Source organism: Suncus etruscus, chromosome 13, assembly GCF_024139225.1.
Source record: "Suncus etruscus isolate mSunEtr1 chromosome 13, mSunEtr1.pri.cur, whole genome shotgun sequence".
NCBI lineage: Eukaryota > Metazoa > Chordata > Mammalia > Eulipotyphla > Soricidae > Suncus > Suncus etruscus.
The window spans coordinates 43,941,926-43,966,539 of NC_064860.1; the positions used below are offsets into that span (position 1 = coordinate 43,941,926).

Sequence of the window (24,614 nt, forward strand, 5' to 3'; positions counted from 1 at the left end):
CTGTGGTGAAGTGTAGTATTTTATATTATATGTTACACTATATAGGGGCCGGAGAGGTGGCACTAGAGGTAAGGTGTCTGCCTTGCAAGCGCTAGCCAAGGAAGGAGCGTGGTTCAATCTCCGGGCGTCCCATATGGTCCCCCCAAGCCAGGGGCAATTTCTGAGCACTTAGCCAGGAGTAGCCCCTGAGCATCAAACGGGTGTGGCCCAAAAAACCAAAACCAAAAGAAACCACTATATAATATTATATATAATGTGTAAAAATATATCAGTAAATAAAATTAGTTTATTATATAATATGTAAAAGATATTGAGAACCCAGTCTTAAGACTGTGTATTATACAACTGTTTATATTACACATATACACAGATAATTGACAGATGATAGAGGGATAGGGCAAAAACCAAACCTTAACCAAAGGGGTAAGGTTAACCCAAGTTTGATTCCTGGAGCTGCATAGATCCCCTTGAGCCCTACCAGAAGTGACCCCTGAGCAAAGAGCCAGGAGTAAGCCTTGAGCACAGATGGGTGTGGCCAACCCTCCCTGAAATAATAAAGAATAAAGCTCCAAACCCAACAGGGTGGCCTGTGGGTGGCTGGGAGGAGGGGAGGCATAGAGGAGGTTAATGAGTGTCTCGCACTAAGATGAAAGAAACTTAATATCACTGATGGGTCCACTTAGAAAGGCCGCATGGAAATTGGTAGGTTGGGAATTGTTTGAACCCCACTTGAAAAAATACCATGGCTTAATTGTGACAATTAAAATAATCACTTTTCCTAAGATGCTTAGAACCCCTGCCTTGTGCAGAATAAGTGTGGGGAAGTTTGATTATCCAGAAAGGGGGAAGAGGAGAGAAGGAAAAAGGAAGGATTGGAGGAAGAGATGGCAAGGAAAAGCAGTTTCAGAAATGAGAATGTTTAGGCCAGAGACACCGTACAGCCAGTAGAATACTTCCCTTGCATGGGGTTCAATCCCCAGCACCTCAGATGATTTCCCTGAGCCCTGCCAGGAGTTAACCCTGAGCTTGTAAGCACTGAGTCCTGAGGAGTGGCCGAAACATAAAAAGAACTTTACTTGACTATTTCACAAAGATTCTAACTAAATTTGCTGGGGTGTCATTCCACAAGACCCACACGTGGGGGTGTGGACATGCAGTGTGTGGAGCCTGAAGGGATGGAGGAACTGGGATGACCCACAGGGAATGTGCTGTATACTCTGTGTATGGATGTGTGATCTGGGAGCATGAATCCAGGCTGAGAGTTGCATTATGGACTCTGGAGAAAGTCACCCTCTGCTGGTACTAGGCTAAACTCTCTTTAAAGTTCATTCTGGAATAAACAGGGGAATCCCCTTTCTCTCTCTTTTTGGGGGTGGAGGAAAGGGCAATTTGGGTTACACCTGGTGCTCAGGAGCTATTCTTTAATTTATGCTTAGTAGCGACCCCTTACACCAAGCTCAGTGCTCAGGGACTAAGGGACCAGAGATCTATTACTATGGGACCAGGGATAATTCCTGGCAGAACTCAGGAGGAATTATTTCTGACTTTCTGCTCAGAAGCAGCCCCTGACAGAACTCAGGAACCATATTCGGTGCCTGGGACCTACTGGGCTCAGTTTCATGCAAGGCAAGTGCCTTAGCTGCTATAGTATCTCTTGGGCCCCTGAGCCCCCTTTTCTCTGGCTGCTTGGGAATATTTCCAGCTAAGAAATATATCTGTCAGGACCTTGTTTGGTGGCCCATTGAATGAAAGAAAAGAATAAGAGTGAAAGAAGAACTTAACAAAGTTGGAATGAAGGACAAGGTTCGGTCCCACTCCAAGTCTGGAATACAGAGTATGGGGAAAACCAAGGGGATCTTAGACTGAAGAGAAAAGGAAATGACTCATGGCTGGAAAGGGCGGTGTGGAAAGGGTTTCATAAAGAGATTGTTGATGGGGGTCCCTTCTTAGGACAGCCAGGACCCCAGAAAGGACAGATGTGATAAACCCCAAGCCTAAAAAAAGGGAGCTTAGGAAGGACTGCAGTGTAAAGTGCCCAGAAGGGGGCGCTGTGTGCAGGAGGCTGCTGCAGGCAGTTGAGGGCTGGGACCTGGAATTTGCCTCGAGATTGGATGTGCTGTTTCTGTGCTGGGAGCTTAGATTGGCAGCTCTAGGTCCCAGAGATGGCCATCTCTGTCGTGTGCCTGGACCCTGGTCTCAGCTACTCCTGAGGTGCTTCTCCTACCACCTTGGAGCCCTTTCTGTTTACTGTGCCTCTGGGAAGTTTGCTTAGGCAGCTAAGTAAGGGTGTACAGCAGATGTAACTGCTGAGCTCACCGCTGACTTGGGAGCCTCTGTCTATAACCGCTGGACAGTAGCCAGGAACATGACCTTGAGCCTGTCAGCACTTCGGGGATCTGGGCACAGACTGCTAGGCTGGGGCCTGTCACAGACACTGCGTGTCAGTCACTGCTGTCTCCAGCCACTCTTACAAGGCCTTTGAGACAAATCCTATGGAGATGCTTTGATCATTGACAGTCTAGAAGAAACAAAGCTAGGGCCAAAGAAATTGGACAGTAGAGAAAGCGCTTGCCTTGCCTGCAGCTAAGCCCATTTCTATCCTCAGCACCATTTATGGTCCCTGAGCACAGTCAGGGGTCACTCCTGAGCACAGAGCCAGAAAGAGCCCCTTGAGCACTGTGGCTTAAAGTCAACAATTCAATAAATAAAAGCTTAAGACAGACACCTTTGGGGCCCTATGATGTGAAGACAAACATATTTAGAACAGTCTGAGAACTAAGTATTAAAGCCTAAACCTGTGTATCTGAGGATAAAAAATTAGGAGTAATAGCAATTGGTTCAGGAAATTATTTTGATTGGGTTTTTTGTTTTATTTTATTTTGCTTCATTGAATCAATGTGAAATAGAATTGAGACATTGCTGATGGTTGCATTTCAGTTATACAAGGTCCCAACACACATCCCTTCAAAGTGTCAGGGAACCAGGCTTGGCCAACTGCAAAGGAAGTACTTAACGCCTGTGCCATCTCGACAGTCCCTGACCTCACTTTTCCACCATTTTTGCTTTAGACATGAACTGCCCTGGCTCCAGATTTGTATCTGTCATCTCTCTGAACCCCCAAACCTAAAGTTTTACTTTTGTGTGTATGTATGTGTTTTACCATTACTAGCTCTTCTCAGGGCTTACTCCTGGTTCTGAACTCAGGGATCATTCCTGGCTGTGCTCTAGAGATCATATGTGGTGCCGGGGATCAAACCAGACCCAGAAGGTAAGAACCTTACCCACTGTACTATCTTTCTGGCCCCACAAAGCTCAACTTTATAAAAGCTCTGGAAATAGAATGTTTGAGTTCTGTGCTAGTTACTTTCCTGGGGAAGAAATGAGTCTAAATTATGAAATCATTCTTAGAAGTCTGCTGTAATTAATTGTTGTTTTTCAATTTAAAACCCAACTACCTGTTTAGAGTTGAAACATGAAAAGTATAGCTAAACAAAACCAGGACACTTATGGGACCAGAGTAATAGTACAGTGGGGAGGGAGGGCGTTTGCCTTGCATGCAACTGACTCAGGTTTGAAACCTGGTATCCCCATTTGGTCCCCCAAGCCTGCCAGGAGTAATATCTGAGCATAGAGCTAGGAGTAATGCCTGAGAACCTCTGGGTGTGGCCCAAAAACCAATCAACCAAGCAAGTAAACCAACAAACAAAAAATTCTTGTACTATCAGGGGGAAAATTCTCTTGAGCCTTAAAGAACTTCTTTCCGGGAGACCCTGGAGATAGTTTTGTGTCAGAGAGCACCTTTCTTGCAAGCCTGAGGCTGACAGTTGCACATGTACCCACAGCACAGACTCCAATTATTCTGATGTTTGGGGTCTTGGTGCTACCAAAGAGAGGGGTGTCATCTCCAGACCACTAGAGCAGGTATGTGTGAACATCACAATAAAGTCTACAACCACCACAGAGAGCCACAGTAATGATGGGTGAGTCTCTGGCCCTGAGCACAGTGTCTGATGAGAACAAGTGAGAGCATCACCCCACACCACCCCTTTATGCAAACAGTTCAACTAAATATATGAGCTCAAAAAAGGAAGGGCAAGAAAGGGGGTTGAGATATGTCCTTCCTGTCACTTTCTTATGTGTAGATAGATGTTCCCATGAGATCATATGCTCTGACTTCAGAAGCTATGTTCCCATGGATTACTACAGTGTTGAAAATTCTAACATGTCACTTAGCAGAGATACATGGATGTTCTTATGTCTCTCAAAATTCTACTGTACAACAGCCTCTTGGTAGACATTCAAGTGATTTTGGGGGAGCTAGAGCAATAGTGCAATGGGTGGGGCTTTTGCTTTGGCTGACCTGGTTTTCATCACCAGCATTCCATTTGGTTCCTTGAATCTGCCAGAAGTGATCCCTGATCTTAGAACCAGGAGTCAGCTGTGAGCACCATCAGTTATGGCCCCAAACCCCTCCATCCTCCCAAAAATCAAATGATTTTGGATGGGGTGGTTACACCCAATGGTGATCAGTGTTCAGACTTGCTCAGGGGACAATAAATATGGCATTGGGAACAGAATCTGAACCTCCTGTGTGCAAAGCATTTTCTTAGCCCATTGAGCTATCACTCTGGCCCCTAAATAGTTCCACTTTTAAATATTATCAACATTCCCATATGCAGGAACATTGGGAAATTGCTTTCATGGGAAGGCTTGGAAGTAGATGGTTTTGTCCAAGATTATTCAAAAAAAGCAAGGGTTGGACTGGAGAGATAGCTCAATGGGCTAGATAACAGACCTTGAAATTCCTAGGACTTCATATGATCCACCCAGCACAGAACTTTGAAGAAGCCCCTGAACACATTGGGTGTGGCCTCAAACTAACACAGCAACAACATATAAGGTTTTTTATACTCACAGCCAATCAATATGTTATTTGGAAGAGAAGTTCCAATCACCAGTGTGACTGGAGTGTGTCCTAGAAAATTCACATTTCCCTGGGGGGGGTGTTGGCTATTTTATTTGAGGTTAACAAATACTAATGTTGCAAACCACTTCCCCACAACCCTCTTTGAGCCTGGAGCTCCAGGGATCACTGGCATTTCTGAGGTGACATTTGCTCTCTTTGGGAGCAAAGGAACTAATCCAGTAGACATGAAAGCAGCCACAGTACCTTCTGAAAACAGCCCCAAAGTAACTGGGTACTGACCAGATCATCTCTGACTTTGGGCTCCCAACTATTGACAAAGTATTTTTGTAAGTGGCTATTTCCTTTCAGGGCTGATATTGTTGGCCCTTCTCTTCCTGTCGAACAAGCCATCACCTTCAAATACATGTGATAACAAGATAGTCAGCTATTAAATTTTTAATTTCCTGGCCACAGTTTAACACTGAAACCAAAGTTAATCACTCTTTACAACTGGTGTTTATTTGAATAATTGGAGCTGTGCTTGTAAGGGACTGTCTTGGCAGCAAAAGTCCCTGGCACCTTGATCTTTGCCTGAAAAGTCCAGGCCTGCCTGCGCTTGGCCTTGGGAGGGCCTTCACCCAGATTTTGAGGCCTATTGTGTGGGCTCCTCCTCTTCATTAGGAAATAGCTGTTTCCTTGGAGCCCATCCAGAAAACAGAACTTGGGCAGGAAATGATGAGTCTCCGTGGACACCCCACCAGGAAAAGCTGCCAAGACCCCACTCCCTCATGTTCATGCCAGGTCTATGGAAGGTTTCTTCCCTTCTAGGGTGAAGAGGTAACTTGAAGGTTGGGTTTTATGTACCAGAGGCCCAGTTAAACAAGAGTCATGGTGATAGGAACGAACTTGACATGCCTGGAGGGTGGGAGGTCTCTTTGTCTGGCTTGACAATGGCCATCTTCTATCTATGTCTTCTGCCTGTCCTCAGCCATCAAGGACTAGAACCCATTTATGTGTCCTCAATGTGATGGCCTCACCTTTTTCAAGATCCCCAAGAGCAACTCAGGCTTTGAGAGACTTGGGGCGAGGATACCAACACAGGGATTTTAGAGACATATGTCCTGTCCCAAACGGCCTTCAAAATGGCACTCCCTGAGCCTCACCTCCAGAAAATGACATCCTGTGAGGCCATCTTCATCACCAGAATGAATCAAGGCTGGCCAGTGAGACCCAGAGAGCTGAGTGGGGTGACTTTGATGTCAAGTGCTTGGGGAGGAGTCAACCACGTTCAGGAGCCTTATTGTGTGGAGACCCAACGTCATCCCCCATTAGCTAGCACCAGCTTCACTGTCCCATAAAGAGACACTTCAGAAGCTGCAGATGATTTTTGCCTCAGATAATACCACAATGTCTTTAGGAGACCTCAACATGACCCCAAATAACAAATGCCTGACTAATCTATGCCTGAGTTCTTGCTCCTCAGAAAACATGAAGTAATAAACATATGTTTTGTTTTGAGCAGCAACTCTGGGGGAGTATTTTGCTATTTCAATAGAAAATCAAGACACATTTTGGGTTGCTGGGGTCACAACATTCTTCTGGTGATGGAATTGGACCTGATCTTGGGGATGTTGAAGAGACTATGAATGCAGAGGACCCTGAAGAGAAAGAACATCTGAAAGCTTTGCTCCCTGCTACCAAATGCAGCTTTAAGGACAACTTCCAACTCCCTGAAGAATGGGCAGAGAAAACTGGATGCTTCTCAGTCTCCTGGTGGAGAAAATTCTCTCATCACCCCCAACAGTGAATAAATTGATTTTCTGTGTGATGGTGGATGGAAGGCCAGGTTTGATGTGTGACCAAAGCCTCATCCTGGTTTCATCCTGATGCATTCCCAGAAGACTCTATCTAGTTCATTACTGCCCAGAGGAGAGCATCTCAGGTCCTTGAAAATGCCCAGTGATTGTGCATTTCTAGGGATCTACTGACAGGCCTCAGCAAGCCTCAAGAGGTTTGTGGGAGTATGACATTGTCAGAGCATTACTTAGCAGGGGTCACACACACCCCAATTTTCACCAGTATCCCCTCTCCTCCTTTGGGGCCCGAGTTCATACTCACCAAAGGGCGGTAGCCACTTGGCCTCTGCAGCACAGAGATGGCGCTCCTGGCTCTGGCGGCCGTAGGTGGCCGAGTAGATGTTGAGGAACTTGGATTCGTGACAGTGCAGCTTCAGCGTCTGGTTCTCACACACGGTTTTGTTTTTCAGCTCATCTGCAGCAGAGACAAAGCCCGGTGCCATCTTCCTTGAGAAGGAGTCAGGGACAAGGCCTGAGCGAGACACCCCACTTCTGGGAAAAGCGAGACACCCCACTTCTGAGGGAAGTGGGGGTGGGCCTGCCTGCCACTGGGACGGCCTGCCCTCTGGGCGTGCAGGAAAGGGAGACGCCCAGGAATGAGAAGGGGGCTGCAGGGAGAAGGTAGGGCTGACCCTCCAGGATTGAAGCTTCTGTCTCTCCTGCATTTGGGGGGTCACGAATTTCTGAATCAAAGAGGGAGGTGATTATCAGATACGGACCTCGACTTCACAAACATGGAGGCCAGGATAGTTGCTAGACAACATTACCTCACTTTCTGAGATTTTGCACACATAGCTGCTAAGGATATCGAGAGATCGAGAGAAAGGAGAGAGAGAGAGGAGAGAGAGAAGAGAGAGGAGAGAGAGGAGAGAGAGAGAATGGCCAATGCTTTATTTTGCTAAGCAAAGGGTAGAAACAAAAAGTAGTGTCAGAAAGTCGGGACAGAAGTGTCTTGCCTGTAGCCAACCCCAGTTCATCCTGGCAAACATGGGGTCCCTTGAGCACTGCCAAGAGTGATCCCTGAGCATAGAGCTAGGAGGAGCCCCTGAGCAGTGCTGGGTGTGGTCTTCAAACAAAAATGTACATAAATATTTTATTTCACTATAAAGATAGAGCAGTTAAAAAATGATATGCTTTGTAAAATTGGACTGCAAGAAGGTTTACAATAACAACAGCCAATAGTACAGACAGCTTTCTCACACCCACTTCCTTTGTAAACTCTTTCCTGAATTCCAGTAGGGCCTGGAGAGAGGTTCATTAGCTGGATTGCAGAAGGCACACTTTTTTTTTTTTTTTTTTTTTTTTTGGTTTTTGGGTCACACCCGGCTATGCTGAGGGGTTACTCCTGGCTCTATGCTCAGAAATCCCTCCTGGCAGGCTCGGGGGACCAGCCGGGATTCGAACCACTGTTCTTCTGCATGCAAGGCAAACACACTATCTCCATGCTATTTCTCCAGCCCCAGAAGGCACAATTTTGAACTCTGTCCCAAGCACTAAGAGGTAGGAACAAAAAACCAAATAAATAGTATAACCTCTCAAATTAATTAAAATAAATATCAATTAGGTGTTGTATGCTTTTTTTTTTCATTTTGTTTGGGGACCATATTCAGCAGAGTATTCTGCTCTGTGCTTAGTGGTCACTCCTGGCAGGGCTCAGGGCACCTTACAGGGGTGCCAGGGTAGGCTGTATACAAGAAAGCATCCTAAGTGCCTCTGGATGTATTCTTTTTTGTTGCTATTTTGTTTTTTGGGCCACACATGATGATGCTCACAGGTTACTCCTATTTTTGCACTCAGGAATTACTCCTGGTGGTGCACATGAGAATATATGGAATGCCCGGGATCAAACCTGAGCTGGCCACATGCAAGGCAAATACTCTCCTCACTGTACTGTTGGTCTAGCCCTTCCTGATTTCACTTTCAAAATCATCCTTCTGAAAGTACCTCTTTTTACTGCTCTCAGATTAGAGTCTAGATTTATTGAGATTATAAGGGTGACTCAGCTTATCTGGGTGCTGATTTTTGTCTCTTAGTCTCTTCTCTTTTGCTCTCTTTCCCAAGCCTGCCATAAATCTCTCAGCTTTGCAAATTAAGAGCCCAAAGCTGTAGCGATAGTACAGGGATTTAGGCACATGTCTTGCATATGGATGACCCTATTTTAATCCTCAGCTCCTCATGATTTCCAGACTATCTACAGATGCAACCCTGTAAGTGCCTGTATATCACTGGGTGTGGTTCTGGAGGCCACTCCACCATCAAATGTGTCCCAGGAAAACCCAGAGCATCACCACATTCTTAGACCCTTGTACTGAACGTTTGGCCTGTTATTAAGAATTGCTGGGGCCGGAAAGATAGCATGGAGGTAAGATGTTTGCCTTTCATGCAGGAGGTCATCAGTTCGAATCCTGGCTCCCTATATGGTCCCCCGTGCCTGCCAGGAGCAATTTCTGAGCCTGGAGCCAGGAATAACCCCTGAGCACTGCCGGGTGTGACCCAAAAATCAAAAAAAAAAAAAAAAAAAGAATTGCTAGCTGGGTGCTATGTATTTCTTTTTTGGTTTTTTTTTGGGGGGGGGGCCACACCCAGTAACGCTCAGGGGTTACTCCTGGCTATGTGCTCAGAAGTTGCTCCTGGCTTGGGGGACCATATGGGACACCGGGGGATCGAACCGAGGTCCGTCCAAGACTAGCGCAGGCAAGGCAGGCACCTTACCTTTAGTGCCACCGCCCGGCCCGGGTGCTATATTTTTTCTAAGCACTGCTTGGGAGGCCCCATAAAAATAAACTAAAATAAACTCGTAGGAAAAAGACAGAGGATAAGGGTTGGCTCCCCATCCTGCACATTTTAGAAATATCATGAGCAGACATCTAGCCCACAAATGGAGATGCTTTTTGCCAAAGCAATACGAGCCAGGTGTGGACAGCAGAGCTAAAGCCATGGACCTGGCAGGCTATTTGTGCCACCTGCAAGAGAAACTCATGAAGGGGAAGGCCAGCACCTCCCTTTCCTAGGCCTCCTCTTCTCCCCTTCACTCCTATTTGTTTCCTCTTTCTTACTGAAGAAATACAAGCTGAGTTGAGTTTCTAGAGATATCTCAATCTTTTGAGATATTGAGATATCTCAATTTTCCAAAATGTAACCGAAGGACCATGAACAGATCAGGAAATCAACAGCACAAGCAACATCGAAGAATGTTGAGTTAACATCAACCCAGTTCTACAGATGCTGAAGCTCCTGGAGTTTGCGGCCACATACTGAAGCCCAGTAGAAGCACAGCAAATTAGATAGGAAAGGTACATGGAAGCACCTTTTAAAAATAAGTTTAAGCTTCAGTTATAAGTTTTTAAGTTTAAGCTCAGAAAATAAACAGAAAATAACACCTAAGAAGGCTCAACTAGCAACAAACAGCTCCATAAGTCCTCAGACAAGGATTGTATGATCCTGGGCAGGAGAGATAGTACAGTGGCAGGGCTATCTGGCACATAGCCAATCCAGGACAGACAGTGGTTCGAATCCCGGCATCCTATATGGTCCCTGAGTCTGCCAGGAGTGATTTCTGAGCACAGAGCCAGGAGTAACCCAAAAAACAAAACAAAACAAACAAACAAAAATAACAAGAACTTAATGATCCCATTGTTAGAATAATTTTTACAAATTTTCTTCTACTGAAGCATTTTTTAGATAATTCTATTATCCATTTAGTTGTAACAACCAATATAAAAAAAACTTTAGGAGGGCAACATCTGGCAATGCTCTGGTGGTACATATGGGGACTATGGGATGCCAGGGATTGAACCTGGGTGGGCTGCATGCAAGGCAAATGCTCTACTCACTGTACTATTGTTCTGGCCTTAAGTAAATTACTTGATGCCTACCAAGGGAGCAGACTTGGGGGATGGTTTGAGAAACTAAGGACAATGGTAGAGGAGATGTTATACTGGTGGTAGAATTGGTGTTGAAACATTGAATGCTAAAAAAAAACTGTATTAGGAATAATGCTGTGAAACTCAATGTTTAAGTAAAGTAATAAAAATTCACTTTATTTACAGAGTTAAAAAAAAAAGAACATAGAGTAAGAAAGTCATCAGGGGCCGGAGAGATAGCATGGAGGTAAGGCATTTGCCTTTCATGCAGAAGGTCATCGGTTCGAATCCCGGCGTCCCATATGGTCCCCCGTGCCTGCCAGGAGCAATTTCTGAGCATGAAGCCAGGAGTAACCCCTGAGCACTGCCGGGTGTGACCCAAAAACCACAAAAAAAAAAAAAAAAAAAAAAGAAAGTCATCATTGTTGGCAGGACTGTGGTAAGAAAGGAATTTCATCTAGTATTTGTGGAAATATTATCTGGTTCATCTTCTATGGAAAACAATATGGAGCTTTCTCAAAAAAGTAAGAATTAAACTCTCATTTGATCCAGCAATACCACATCTTGGCATCTATTCCTCAAACACAAAAACACTACTTTGAAAAGATATATGTACACTTACGTTCACTATGGCACTTAGTACAATAACCAAAACACAGAAAACATCCAAATGCCCAATAATGGAGAAAGGAACAAGTAGGTATGAACTATACACATAATATAATTTTCTGTAGAATATAATAATAGTAATAATAGAATATAATAATAGAACATTGTGTAGAATGCAAGAAAGGGAAAAATCATGCAATTTGCAGTGACATGGATGGAATTAGCAGGTATCTTACTGAGTGAAGTTAGTCAGAGGGAAAGGCACAGAGGCCAGAGATAGGGTGAGGCACTTGTCTTGTTTGACTGGAGTTTGATCCTTATTACTTCATGTGGTCCCTGAAGCCTGCTAGGAATGATAACCTGGGTATAAAATCAAGAGTAAGCCACTTGGGGCCAGAGAGATAGCACAGCAGAAGGGTGTTTGCTTTGCACTCAGCCTTTCCAGGATGGACGGTGGTTCAAATCCTGGCATCCTATATGGTTCCCCTGTGCCTGCCAGGAGCGATTTCTGAGCACAGAGCCAGGAATAACCCCTGAGCGCCACTGGATATGACCTCCCCAAAAAAGAGTAAGCCACTAGATATAGCCCCTCCAAAAATTAATAAAGGAGAGTGACAGTTATAGAATGTTCTCTTTCATGGGTAAGATTTAAAGATGCACAGTTAAAGGAGCAATGAATGGCCAAAGGCCACTGAACTGAGTTTGAGGGGGGTAAGTAGAATGGAAGGAGCTTCTGGGACCTTAGTGGAAGGAAGTGGGTGCTTGGATGGTGGGTGTGGGGTTCAAATGGCATACACATGAACTCATCATTAACAGTGCTGTAACTCACATTGCCTGAATAAAGATTCCAAGAAAAGAGGGAAAAAAAGGAAGGAGAAAGGAGAGAAAGGGAAGGGAAGAGGAGGAAAGGAAAGAGAAGGGAAGTGGAAAAGATATGAAGAAAAGAAAGGGGATGACAAAGAAAAGAAAGGGAGGGACTAGGAGAGAAGGTAAGAAGAGGGAAGAGAAGAGAAGAAGAGGAGATGCGGAGAGGATAAGAAAAAAGAAGATAGGAGAGGAGAGGAGTGGAGAGGAGAGGAGAGGAGGGGAGAGGAGAGGAGAGGAGGGGAGGGGAGGGGAGGGGAGGGGAGGGAAGAGGAGAGGAGGGGAAGGGAGGGGAGAGGAAGAAGAAAGAAAGGGAGGGAATAGGAGATAAGGTAAGAAGAGAAGAGAAGAGAAGAGAAGAGAAGAGAAGAGAAGAGAAGAGAAGAGAAGAGAAGAGAAGAGAAGAGAAGAGAGAGAAGAGAAGAGGAGATAAGGAGAGAATAAGAGAAAAGAAGAGAGGAGAGGAGAGGAGAGGAAGAGAAGAGAAGAGAATACAGGAAGAAGGAAGGAAAGGGGGCTAAGGGAGGGAAGGGTGCATATAAATTCCAACATCTTTTCTAACATGTGCATTGTGTTGAATCAGAAGGAAAAAAAATCTTTTCCTGACTGCATCATGAGGGAGTCCCCACCTGAGGCCTTCCCAGCAGGCATGAGAAATTAATTAGAGAAACTCAGGGATGATCAGAGAGGACTTCCTTTCATCTTTCAACAAGCCCCAGAGTCACCCCAGGAAGGACAATCATTTTCAAAGGTCAGTGCCACCTTCTGTTCAGAGGAAGCAGCAGGATGGACTGTTCGAGCAGGAAGGAAACCAGAAATCTTAGTTTCTAGAGCCCTGGCTCAGACACAGGGTACGTAAAACATTTGAGATTCAGAAATGGTGCCGAACAATATGGGTCCTAATGTACACAGTGCCCCATGGCACATGCACAGGAGGGTCCATCCACAGGACATGTTAGGATCCAGCCAACATGCCTCCCTATGCCCTTCCTCTCTCACTGGCTCTTCAGAGAATCCTGTAGGCTGAGAGCCAGCAAAGAGCTTGGCCACTGTTTGCAAATAAAAATGGACTTGAGTTCAATCAGCATCAAAGGTTTCAATTCTTGGGGTGACTCATGGTCACACTGGTCTTTTTTAAGAGTGATGGATCAGTGCCAAGTACCAGCATCCAGCTAACCAGATCCAACAACTGGAAGGAACTTGGGGATTCAAGGTAATTCCCACATGTGGATGCAGGATTCCAAGTAGCTTCCTGTGAGAGGCCCTGGTTCTGGCATCTCCGCCAATATTAGGCCTCATCTGGGCTCAGAGGTTTCCTGGAAGTGAGGGCCAAGATGAGAACTACAGGTTGTGGCCTTCCTGTAAGGGGGGAACCCTCCAGGAGCATCTTCCAATGTGCAGGGTCCAAGGAGCTGGCACAGAGGAAAAGGTGCTTGCTTGGCAAATGGCCAATTTCAGTTTGATCTCCGACAGCACAGGGTTTCTTGGGCATCACCAGGAACAGTTTGAAGACCACACCCCCAGGCACTGCCATGTGCAATCCTAGGGGTCTCAGGCACAGCTGGGGTGGTCTAGGTGAATTCTGACTTTTGTGGGCCCGCATAGCACTACATTCAAGGCCCCTACACTGAACCACAAGCCCAGCTAGCTGAGAGTCCCTGGTGTGTGACCCCCTGGATCCCTGAACACACCTTGTGAGCTCCCCAAAATACTAGCATTCCTCCCTAAAATATTGCCTTAGGGTTGAGCAGTGGGTTCAGGGAGATCCACTGAAGACCTCAGACTAGAAACATGCTAAAAATTAGAAGTATTTGCCAGAAAGGGGGACTAGTGAAGGTAGGGAGACATCAGTGTCCTATCTCAGAGAGCTGGAAACTTCTGATTTATCCTTTGGGGCCACACCCAGAAGTGCTCAGGCCTTACTCCAGGCTCTGCACCCAGGTATCATTCCTAGGGGTTCTCAGGGTCCATAGGAGATACCAAGGATTGAATCTGGCTGCCTGCAAGGCAAGTGCCCTACCCACTGTACTTCAGGTTCTGAGCAAAGCAGCTTTTGGCTGTGAGGGGATCGTCAGTGTCACCTCCTAGGCTGGGGGTCAGTGGGCTCCTTGGCACCTTGTGAAGTATTGGTTCTCTGAGAAAAATGCTCAGGGCACCTGGATGTGACATTTCAATGGTAAGTCTCTCTGAACTTAGACTGAGAAAAGGGTGAGTACCTTTCAGCTCAGCTGCCTCCTGTGTATTTATGGCAGGGAGGGAAAGGGCTGAAAGGGGGGCAGGGCTCTGCTTTAATAGCAAAGACTAGCACCCTTACCCACACTAAGACACAGCCAACAATGCATTGCAGGTGGCCATGAATGTCTGGTAGCACCAAAGTCACTCACAGCCGTCGGTGAGGCCATATCAGCATAACCAACAGAGACCCGATTATGTTTATGATTTTTTTTGGAGTGCTGGAGACAAAGCACCCACCTGGCACTGCACCCCCTTCTGAGGGCAGAACACACCCTGGTCCATCACACTAACCTCTTCATCTTTGCAGACATTTGCCACAATCAAAGCAAGAAAATCTTTGATCTGCCTATTGTTTTTTTTTTTTTTTTTTTTTGGTTTTTGGGCCACACCCGGTGATGCTCAGGGGTTACTCCTGGCTATGCGCTCAGAAGTCGCTCCTGGCTTGGGGGACCATATGGGACGCCGGGGGATCGAACCGCGGTCCGTCCTAGGCTAGCGCAGGTAAGGCAGGCACCTTACCTCCAGCGCCACCGCCCGGCCCCATGATCTGCCTATTGTAATAGCAGTAATCCCCTATGTTCTACGAGGCAGTTTCTGAAAGGGGCATTTTTGTCTGTTTATGCTTTTATTTGGGGGAAATACATCCAGTGATGCTCTTGGCAGGGCTAGGTGCCAGGGATCAAGTCCAGGTTGGTTTCATACTAAGCTAGTGCTCTACTCGCTGTACTGTTTTTCCAGCCCTTCTGCAGAGCATTTTATATATTGTCCCATTTATTCAATTCTTTCCAAGAGCTTTAAAGCAAAGCATGTGTTGTCATCTTTAGTGTCGAATAGGTTTGCCTTGTGCTATTCAAGATCCCACAGATGCTGCCCAGCGAATGTACAGAGCTAAATCTAGGACACCCAATAGGATCCATTCAAAGGTTCGTCAGGACTTGGGACTGGAGTACAGCAGAGAGGGCGTTTGCCTTGCACGGACTGACTGGGGTTTGAACTGTGGCATCCTATATGGTCTCCTGAGCCTGCTAAGAGTGATTTCTGTGCGCAGAGCCAAGCATAATCCCTGGACACTGCTGGATTGTTACCCCAAAATCAAAGAACAAGACTCTTAAGAACTGAAATTCCCACACAATATGAGACGTGGGGAGGAAATACAGCATGTTGCGTTCTGGTGAGGTGGAGCGAGAAGATGGAAGGTTCTAGGTCAGTGTCTTGAAAACAGCTCTCCAGATGCAAACCCAGAGGCTCTAATCTATAGCATTTGCTAGCTCCTAGGTAGAAACAGGCTCAGGGTGCAGGTTTCACTGCATCTAGGCAGATCTGGGGCCACCATGGCTATTCCTGGCTCCCCTGGGTGTCTGAATTTGGACAACCTCATATCAGGGAGAAAAAGAGCCACAAAAGATGACAAGGTGTAGGGGCAGGAGCAGTAATGCAAGTGGTAAGGCGCCTGCCTTGCATACACTAATCTAGGACAGAACGTGGTTGGATCCCCCAGTGTTCCATATGGTCCCCCAAGCCAGGAGCAATTTCTGAGCACACAGCCAGGAGTAATCTCTAAGTATCACCAGGTGTGGCCCCAAAAGCAAAAATAAATAAATAAATAAATAAATAAATAAATAAATAAATAAATAAATAAATGAAAAGAGGATAACTGGGTGCAGAGAAAGCAGCAGCAGGACTTCACCCTGACATGGATTTCAGTGCATGTAGGAGGCTCCCTCTTTCCACATGAAAATGTCACGGTAGGGAGGCTCAGGGCATTTTGGACCTATAATAAGTTCCTCTCCCAGATCTTGAAGGCCTTGACATGCTGTGTGAGCCAGGCTTGGGAGATGGGGCCTTGGCCATGTGATGCTGCCAAAACTACCAGCAGCACACAGAGAAACAAAGATCCCCAACCCCAGAACTCCCTGCCTCCTTTCCCCAGGTGCACTCAAAGCTGATAGACAGACATCAAGTCTGCTGGCACTTTGTTTTTTGTTTTTTGTTTTTTTTTTTTTTTGTTTTTGGGCCACACCCGGTAACGCTCAGGGGTTACTCCTGGCTATGCGCTCAGAAGTCGCTCCTGGCTTGGGGGACCATATGGGACGCCGGGGGATCGAACCGCGGTCCGTCTCCTAGGCTAGCGCAGGTAAGGCAGGCACCTTACCTCCAGCGCCACCGCCCGGCCCCTCTGCTGGCACTTTGACCTTGGACTTCACAGCCTAGAGCTCTACTTTGATAAGGCACCTGGTTTACGGCCCCAGCCACAGAGCAGCTGCAGTCAACGGCTGCCCTGTCTGTTAGCCCACACAGAGGGGGTTTTCTGGTACCCCCAAAGATGCTTGCAGTTGCGACCCACTTTCCCACACCTGGCCCACCTGCTCCAACGAGCTAGCAGGTGCTCCCAAAGGGTGGCCCCCTGCTGAGAGGCCACACCCTGCAATTCTCAGCATTTTTTTCACTTCCAAGAAACCTCAGATCCCAGGTGAGACCCAGTATTGGTGGAGATGCCAGAACCCAGAGTCGCTCGAAGGAAGCTGCTTAGAATCCTGCATTCATGTGTAGAGAATTACCATGAACCCCAAGGTCCCTCCAGCTGTTGGATATGGTTACTTAGGGGGATTGGGAGAGAGTTTGGGGGTTGTTTGGGTCATCCTCAGAGACATTCAGGGCTTATTCATAGCTCTATGCTCAGGGATCACTCTTGGTTGGGCTCAGAGAACCATATGTATTATCCAACTAGGAGTCAACTGGATGCAAGACAAGAAGAGGCTTTATTCCCCTCACCTTTTTGTTTGTTTGTTTTGGGGCCACATCTGGCAGTACTCAGTGTTACTCCTGGCTCTGCATTCAGGAATCACTCCTGGTAGTGCTCAGAGGGACCATATGGGAAGCCAGGGAATTGAAGCTGAGTTGGCCACATGCTAAGCAAGTGCCTTCCCCATTGTACTCTATCTCCTGCCCCTTCATCCCATACCTATCTTGGGGCCTTGGAGTTTTGTTTTTGGTAGGAGGTACACCCAGTGGTATTCAGGGGCTATTCTCGGTGCAGTTCTCAAGAATGACTCCTGGTGGTATTCTCGGAACCACCCATGGTGACAGGGATTCAAACCTGGGCCACTGCCTCCCCAGGTGCAGGCAACACAAGTGCCCACTCTTCCCCAGATCTACGTACTAGGCCTCCCTGATGCCCAGTACAAATCTGACCTTCACTGAGAGAACTCAGGTCCCATCAACACATCAGAACAGTTACAGAAGAAACCAGAGACAGGTTGTTGTGAACTCAAGTCCTGTCTTCAACCAGATACAGCCCAAACCCAAATAATAGCACAGAATTAAAATAAAATAGAGACGCAGAGGCAGGGAGGGAGGGAAGCTAGGGAAATTGGTGATGGGAAATGTATACTGCTTAAGGGATGAGTATTGGAACATTTTTGAGACTCAATCATGAACAACTTTGTTGTATCTCACGGTGAGTCAATGAAAAATTTATTAATTAAAATTTATACAAGTAGAGGATGCTGTAGGAATCACATGGTAATACATACACCTAGACACAAGAAGAAGGTTGGGGACTGGGGTTAGATGGATAATTCGAGTGACACAGCACAAGTCTAGATCATGCCAAGGACAGAGTTCAATCCTGGGCATTACATTGGCTTCCCCAGTATTGCCGGATGTGACTCCAGGGGGCCCCCCAGCAATGCTAGGTGTGGGTAGGGTGGGGCTCCAACATTCCTATTGCTCAGAATTTCAAAGTTGGACCCATGCCTGCTGGCAGAAATTGTTCCCCAGGGTGTGCAAGGAAACGGGGGTGGGGTGGGGTGGGGAGCCCACAGCCCAAACATGCTGCCTCCCCTGCCCCGGAAGTTACTTACTAGGTTGGCATTTAAAGGAGACCAGGAGGTATTTACTGCTTCCTGGACAAAAGTCAGGTCCAAAAACACGGCTATTGACCAGGAGGTGGCAGGCCCGATGGTTCTGGCATTCGTCCAGCACCTTCTAAAATGAGGGCAGAAAAAGTACAGGCTTGAAAACCATGCACAGTGCTGCAAGCCCCACACCTGCTGCTGGGGAGCCTGGAAAGAGAGGGACCCTGGGCACCTGGGATCCCAAACTGCACCTAAGCACTGGCTGAGCCATGACTAAAATGAGAGCACAGTTATGGGAAGATGCCAGGATCCTGCAGATACACAAGCTCCACACTGCTTCTCTGTCCCCACTGCTGATCTGTTTCTATTTGGGAGCTGTGCCCAACTGTGCTTAAGGACTATTCCTGGCTCTGTGCTCATAACTGACCCCTAATGGGGTTCAAGGGACCATATGGGATGCTGGGATTGAACCAGTGTCAGCTGCATTCAAGGCAAGCTGCTACCCTCCGTACTATCATTCGAGCCCAAAGGGTAGATTTCAGCTTTCACCAAAAAAAAAAAAAAAAATTGGGGGAGAGGACAGTTTGATTATCACTTTGGAGGGTCCTGAGCAAAATCAGAGCCCCTCAGAGAAGAAGGGATGGGTTAGAAAGGGCATGGAGGTGCGTTTTCAGGTAGGGATCCCCTGGCTTTAAAACTGAACAGGGTTATAAAGCTCAGGGATTAGAGTTACAGTGTCTGAACCTTTAAAATGACCCAGCTAAAAGGGCCAGAGAGATAGCACAGCTGACCTGCCAGGAGTAATTTTTTAGTGCAGAGCCAGGAGTAACCCCTGAGCACATCAGGTGTGGCCCAAAACAAAACAAAACAGCAACAACAAAATGACCCAGCTAAAGCACAAGAAATAGGCATTAGGGGGTAGTTTAAGGTACCTCACCCAGACTAGACAAGTAATCAAAATTCTACATTAAGTTCCCACTCTCTCCAACTGAGGCAGGGCACCCCTTCCCAGCTTGAACTAACTGGACCAATTTTCTCATCCCAAGGCACTCACTGAGTCTGCATTTACTTATTATAATAATATAATATAATAAAAAGCTTCACATTTCATGAAACATGGACATTTGATTTGTCACAGCAAAGACACACCAGGTAACCCTGTGATTTCCTCAGTAGGGCTTTTGCCTCTTGGTGATTGACTAGACTGGTTTGACTTTATAGATTGACTTTACAGATTGGCTATGACTGGCACTAGAACAGATCTACTTTTATGTGCCTGGGGATTCTACTGGCCCCAGCACATATCTGTAAGAGGCAACTGGTACATCTTACATGTTTGTAAGAGTCACAATGAGATCCATTACAATTGAATGTAATTTTATTTATTGGTTAGTATTTCTCTTTTTTTTTTTTTTTTTTTGTGGGAATCACATTTAGTGGTGCTAGGAGCAACTCATGGCTCTGTGCTCAAAACTGACCCCTGCAGGTGTTGGGGACCATATGTGGGACTGAGAATTTGAACCCTAGTCAATGGGATGCAAGGCAAGTATCTTTATCCATGTAATATCTCTCCAGTCCTTGACTATTAATGAAGATCACATTGGCTTATAAGACTGCATTTCTTTAGGGGTTAGAGAATAGAGGTTAACCTGCTACACCCACCATCCAAGTTCCAATATCTTTCATGGATTTAGAAGCTGACCTTCAAGTCTCTCTGTCTATGTCTATCTCTCTCCCCTGCTTTGTTTTTTTTATAGATAGTTCATTCCTTTGGGGATAAATTTTCTCTGCCAGTTCCCAGTCCATCTTACCTGTAGCTATCCAGAAAGATATAGTACCCATCACTCAAAGGGAACAACAAGTCCTTCCTGAACCCCAACACAACACAGACATCCTGCACTTTTCAAAAGAAGAAAACCAAGCACAACAAATAAAATTAAATAGGGAAAAAAATCCCAGGAAACAGTTTTTATGACTGTTCGACTAAACTTCTAAATGAACTCACACTGGTTCACAGGGATAAAAGAGGTAACTAGGAACCTTTCCCCAAGCCCAAATGACAATGCTAATTTTCTTGGATCAGGACCATGACATAAGGTCTCATCCTTGGAGAACTTTACATCCTATTTAGGGCTGTCATCCAAGCTGTATTGTCTGTCCCCTGAGAGGTGCAGGGATGGGTATTCCCTTCCTATCAGTGTTGGGCTAGATCCCATGAGTGGCTCCTGTTCAGACAGCAATCTCTCCAGGGGAAACAACCTTGCCCCAGGAATAGCCTCCTCTGAGCTCCCAAATGCAACGTGTTAAAAGGCATAAAGCAAAAACTCTTGATATCTGGATGAAAGAGCGGCACGGGGGAGAAGTTTCTGGCAAACCAACCATGGAACATCATCAGATTCGTGTTCACAAATGCTAACTTGTCAGTTGGCTTTGGTGAATGGCCTCTTCGCCCAGGGCTCCTGGCAGCGGCTCTGGCACCAAAGCTGGAGTGGGGGTGGGGACCCAGGCTCTGGAATGCCAGGGGGTGTCAGGAATCCTTATGTTCACTTTGCACCCCGATTCTCTTGTCTAGGGTGGGCAGCAGACAGCCCAGTGCCACCAAAGGTGTACAGGCCAGTGGGGTAAGTAAAGAGAAAGACACACTCCCCCAAAGGCATGGCTCCTGAAATGGCATCTTTTCAAAAGGAAGATTGTAGGGCACTGCTGAGCCTCAGGAAGAAAGACTGTGTATCTCCTCAGGGTGTGGTGCACATGTGCAGGGAATCCATTGAAACATTTTTCCGGGGCCCAAGTGAGTGGTCAATCACAGGTGAGTTCACTAAGCATGTGATTCCCCAGATATAGCAAAAGTAGAACAGAAGTAGTTACTGCAGGGAGAAATGGGAAAGTATCTTTTGCCAGTTGGTTTTATTTTTCCTGGGACTGGGGATGGGAAGATTAAAAGCAATTAAAGCCAAGCAATTCCCTTTCTACCTGAGTCCCGCTGAGTCAAGTTTTTCACCTAAGCCCCAGCCCTTACATCACTCTGAATTCAGCTTTATTTTATTATTGAATTATTCAGAGGGGAATAGAGTTAGGGTACATCTGCCTTTTAAAGTGACCCTTGGCATTTTCATATACTATATATACTATACACCATATACTATACCATATATATACTATATATACCATATACTATACACCATACAGACCTGGAAATGAGCATATACATACATATGTATGTATGTATAGTAGCATATATATGTAGATATATATATGTGTGTGTATCACTAGATCATCTCTTTCTCTGGGTCAAGGAATTACACTTATCAAAGTACAATAAATTGCAAGTTACTTGGAAAACTGAAAGCTAGCAGTAACCTCTACTCATCATGGAAATTGTGACCTCCCCATCTACCAATTCTTTCCCTAGTAATTTTGATCTCCCTCTTTACCAACTCTTTCTTGGGGCACCACAGCCCCAATTCCTATCTTCTATCCTGTACAAGGTTGACTTGGCAGAGGCTAATGAGCTTCAAATGAGATTAATACAATTTGTACAATGGGAAAACATACAAAGAAAATGAAGATGATTAGCTATGGTTTCCCTCCTTGCTTAAGTATTCCAGGAAGCAGATGGAGATAATACCTCAAACTAGCTTGGGTTGACTTTTAGGGTGGCCCCTAATAGAACAAGGCACCCTTAGTTAGCAGGGATTGATGAAAGGGAGCACTCCTGAAATAATGATGGCATTGTGAGTGGGAAAGGAGTCCTTGAAGAAACTAATAACAGCTCACCTGCGAGATGGATAACTTGTATATGTGGGAGCTGTGATGGCTCCAGTTTGCTGAACTCCATCATTGCTATCACTTGTATTCGTGATACACACACACACACACACACACACACACACACACACACACACCTCCAGCTAATATCAGGGAGAGACAATACCTGCAATGTGGTGGGTGCCACGCAGGTTAAGCCGTCTTCCCTCTGGGAGGCAGGCTTCTGGGCACTACAGGTTTGGTAATCTTGCCCATAAAATGCCGATTGAACACTTATCGTAGAATGCCGAGGGCACTGGAGGTTCAAGTGGTCGCCGTCACAGGCGTAGGCGGTGTGATTTTGCAGAAGTTTGGTTAGGTAACCTGGAAAATATTCAGCCGGGTTATAAGAGGCCCCGGAACTCACACACCTTCAGAGACTGTGGAGCCCCAGGACTTTAGCTCCCATGGGCCAGGGGCTGGTCAGACAGGAAGAAATGAGTTCTTGCTTAGCTTAAATGAAGATACCCAATGAGATCCAGATTTGGGGAGCTGAAGGTTTACAGGCCAATTTATCTGTCTGGGCTGGAATCTTAGTTCTAAGAGGATGCTTAGAGTGTTTTTCCCTTTAAGGACGAGAGGTGGGCTAGGAGTCCACAAGTTTATTGAAGATCCATAAAAGGTGTCCCCGGGGCAAGGAGATGCCTTGTCCTTATGAAGACCTGGGTTTTCTGGATGCCCTGAGGAGAAGCAGGGTTCCCTTTAATTATTGGGAAACTTTCCTTGGCCTGCCTCTGCCCTGGAGTAAACAACAAGGCCGCATTCAAAACCCTGAACTGAAGTGAGGGCAAAGGGTACACAGTGGGCACAATGGAGATGTGTCAGACAATGCTCATCCATTGGGAACCTCAAAATATGTCTTTATATGAAAAGGTGTTCTCTACAGATGAAATTAGTTTAGAAGAGGACCTCCTGCAGTGGATGGGCTCTGAATCTTAGTTGACCAGTGTTCTGGAGGAAGAAAAGAGAGAAGACAGAGTTGCCGGAAGTGAGGGACTACAAACCAACTAGAGCCAAGATGGCAGCAGCTATAGGAGCTGGACAAGGCCAGGACACACATAGAGAGATGGCATGGCCCTCTCTACATCCCTATTTCACATTTGTCACCTCAGCAATGGGAAGAGAAGGAGCTTCTGTGGTTTCCAAGCCCCAAATGAATGAATACGTTACCTCTGTCATGGATATGAATTGAGGCTCCCCATCCTGGCCTCAGCAGATGGAGGGGAGATGTCAGGGAACTGGGTACAAAAGAGCTGAGAGAAAGGGCCGGCAGGTGTGGGTGGGCAACCTGTTCTGTTTCTCAGAAAGCAGGAAGGTTCATCTGACCACAAATTCCTTTCCTCCTTCTCACACCTCAGGAGGTCAATAGTGAGGCCACTGGGAGAGGAGCCAGGGACTTTCTGGTGAGGTGTGTGGGAGACATTTGGCAGCTCTGTGCCTCTGAGAGGAGGAGGAGGAGGAGGAGGAGGAGGCACTTCCAGAGAGCCCTGATTCCCACACAGATGGGCAGGACTTGAACTATTCTCGGTCAGTGTTCAGAACCCTTCCAGAGCCCTATCATCAGCATATGACACCAGTCCCCCCACTGCTCCCCAGAAGTTGCAGTGTAGTCACATTTAACCATCCAAAATGTTACGAAGACATAAGCTAGGAGCACACACTGGCACAGATCGTTTCCCTATGAAAATCATTAAGTCACCCAGTAGTGAATGGATAAATCCACTCTCCTGAGTTACCATCACTCAATGAAGTGAAATCTGAAGCCATAGAGTCAGAACCACATCTCTTCACCAGGCACCCAGAAGTTGGGCAGAGACCTCAGTAGGCCACTGACCATGGCTCAGGGTCTTCCTGTAGGACACACAGGAAATACTGATTGATACCAGGGTCAGATAATCCTGCCCCTTTTGGGGAGAGTTAGTACCCTATCATGAGACATACCAAGGACTACAGGGTCACCAGATGTTGCTCCTTGCCCACTCCCCTGAAGTCTCCTAGACTAGTACCCCATACTTGGATTAGTTCAGATGCATCATCAAAACATTTCTGTCCATCTCCAGGCTGGAACACCATCTGACTGAAGTAGTAAATCTGTTCTGAGAGTGTGACTCTGGCCCATGTTTTTTTTTTTTTTTTTTTTTTTTTTTTTTTTTTGGTTTTTGGGCCACACCCTGTGACGCTCAGGGGTTACTCCTGGCTATGCGCTCAGAAGTTGCTCCTGGCTTCTTGGGGGACCATATGGGACGCCGGGGGATCGAACCGCGGTCCATCCTAGGCTAGCGCAGGCAAGGCAGGCACCTTACCTCCAGCGCCACTGCCCGGCCCCAAAGTAGAGAGGTATGTCTCTAATTTTTATCCCATTTTTTTTGTTTGTTTGTTTTTGGGCCACACCCGGTAATGCTCAGGGGTTACTCCTGGCTATGTGCTCAGAAGTTGCTCCTGGCTTGGGGGACCATATGGGACACCGGGGGATCGAACCTCGGTCCGTCCAAGGCTAGTGCAGGCAAGGCAGGCACTTTACCTTTAGCGCCACCGTCTGGCCCATGTTTATGTCTTGACCAGGTATCATTGCTCAACCAAGATGGTGGGGATGATAAGACCTTGGAGGAATGGGCCT

At 46.4% G+C, this 24,614-nt stretch overlaps 1 protein-coding gene across 1 annotated transcript in view; it reads right to left on the bottom strand.

Annotated features, from left to right (window-relative positions):
* Window positions 1-24,614, bottom strand: part of EVA1C (eva-1 homolog C) — a 71,657-nt gene that overhangs the window by 13,804 nt on the left and 33,239 nt on the right. The window contains exons 2-4 of the mRNA XM_049785781.1: window positions 22,125-22,321; window positions 18,197-18,320; window positions 7,025-7,177 (exon numbers count right to left, since the gene is read on the bottom strand). Coding sequence (XP_049641738.1) covers window positions 7,025-7,177; window positions 18,197-18,320; window positions 22,125-22,321 — 474 coding nt within the window. The remainder of the gene's footprint in view (window positions 1-7,024; window positions 7,178-18,196; window positions 18,321-22,124; window positions 22,322-24,614) is intronic.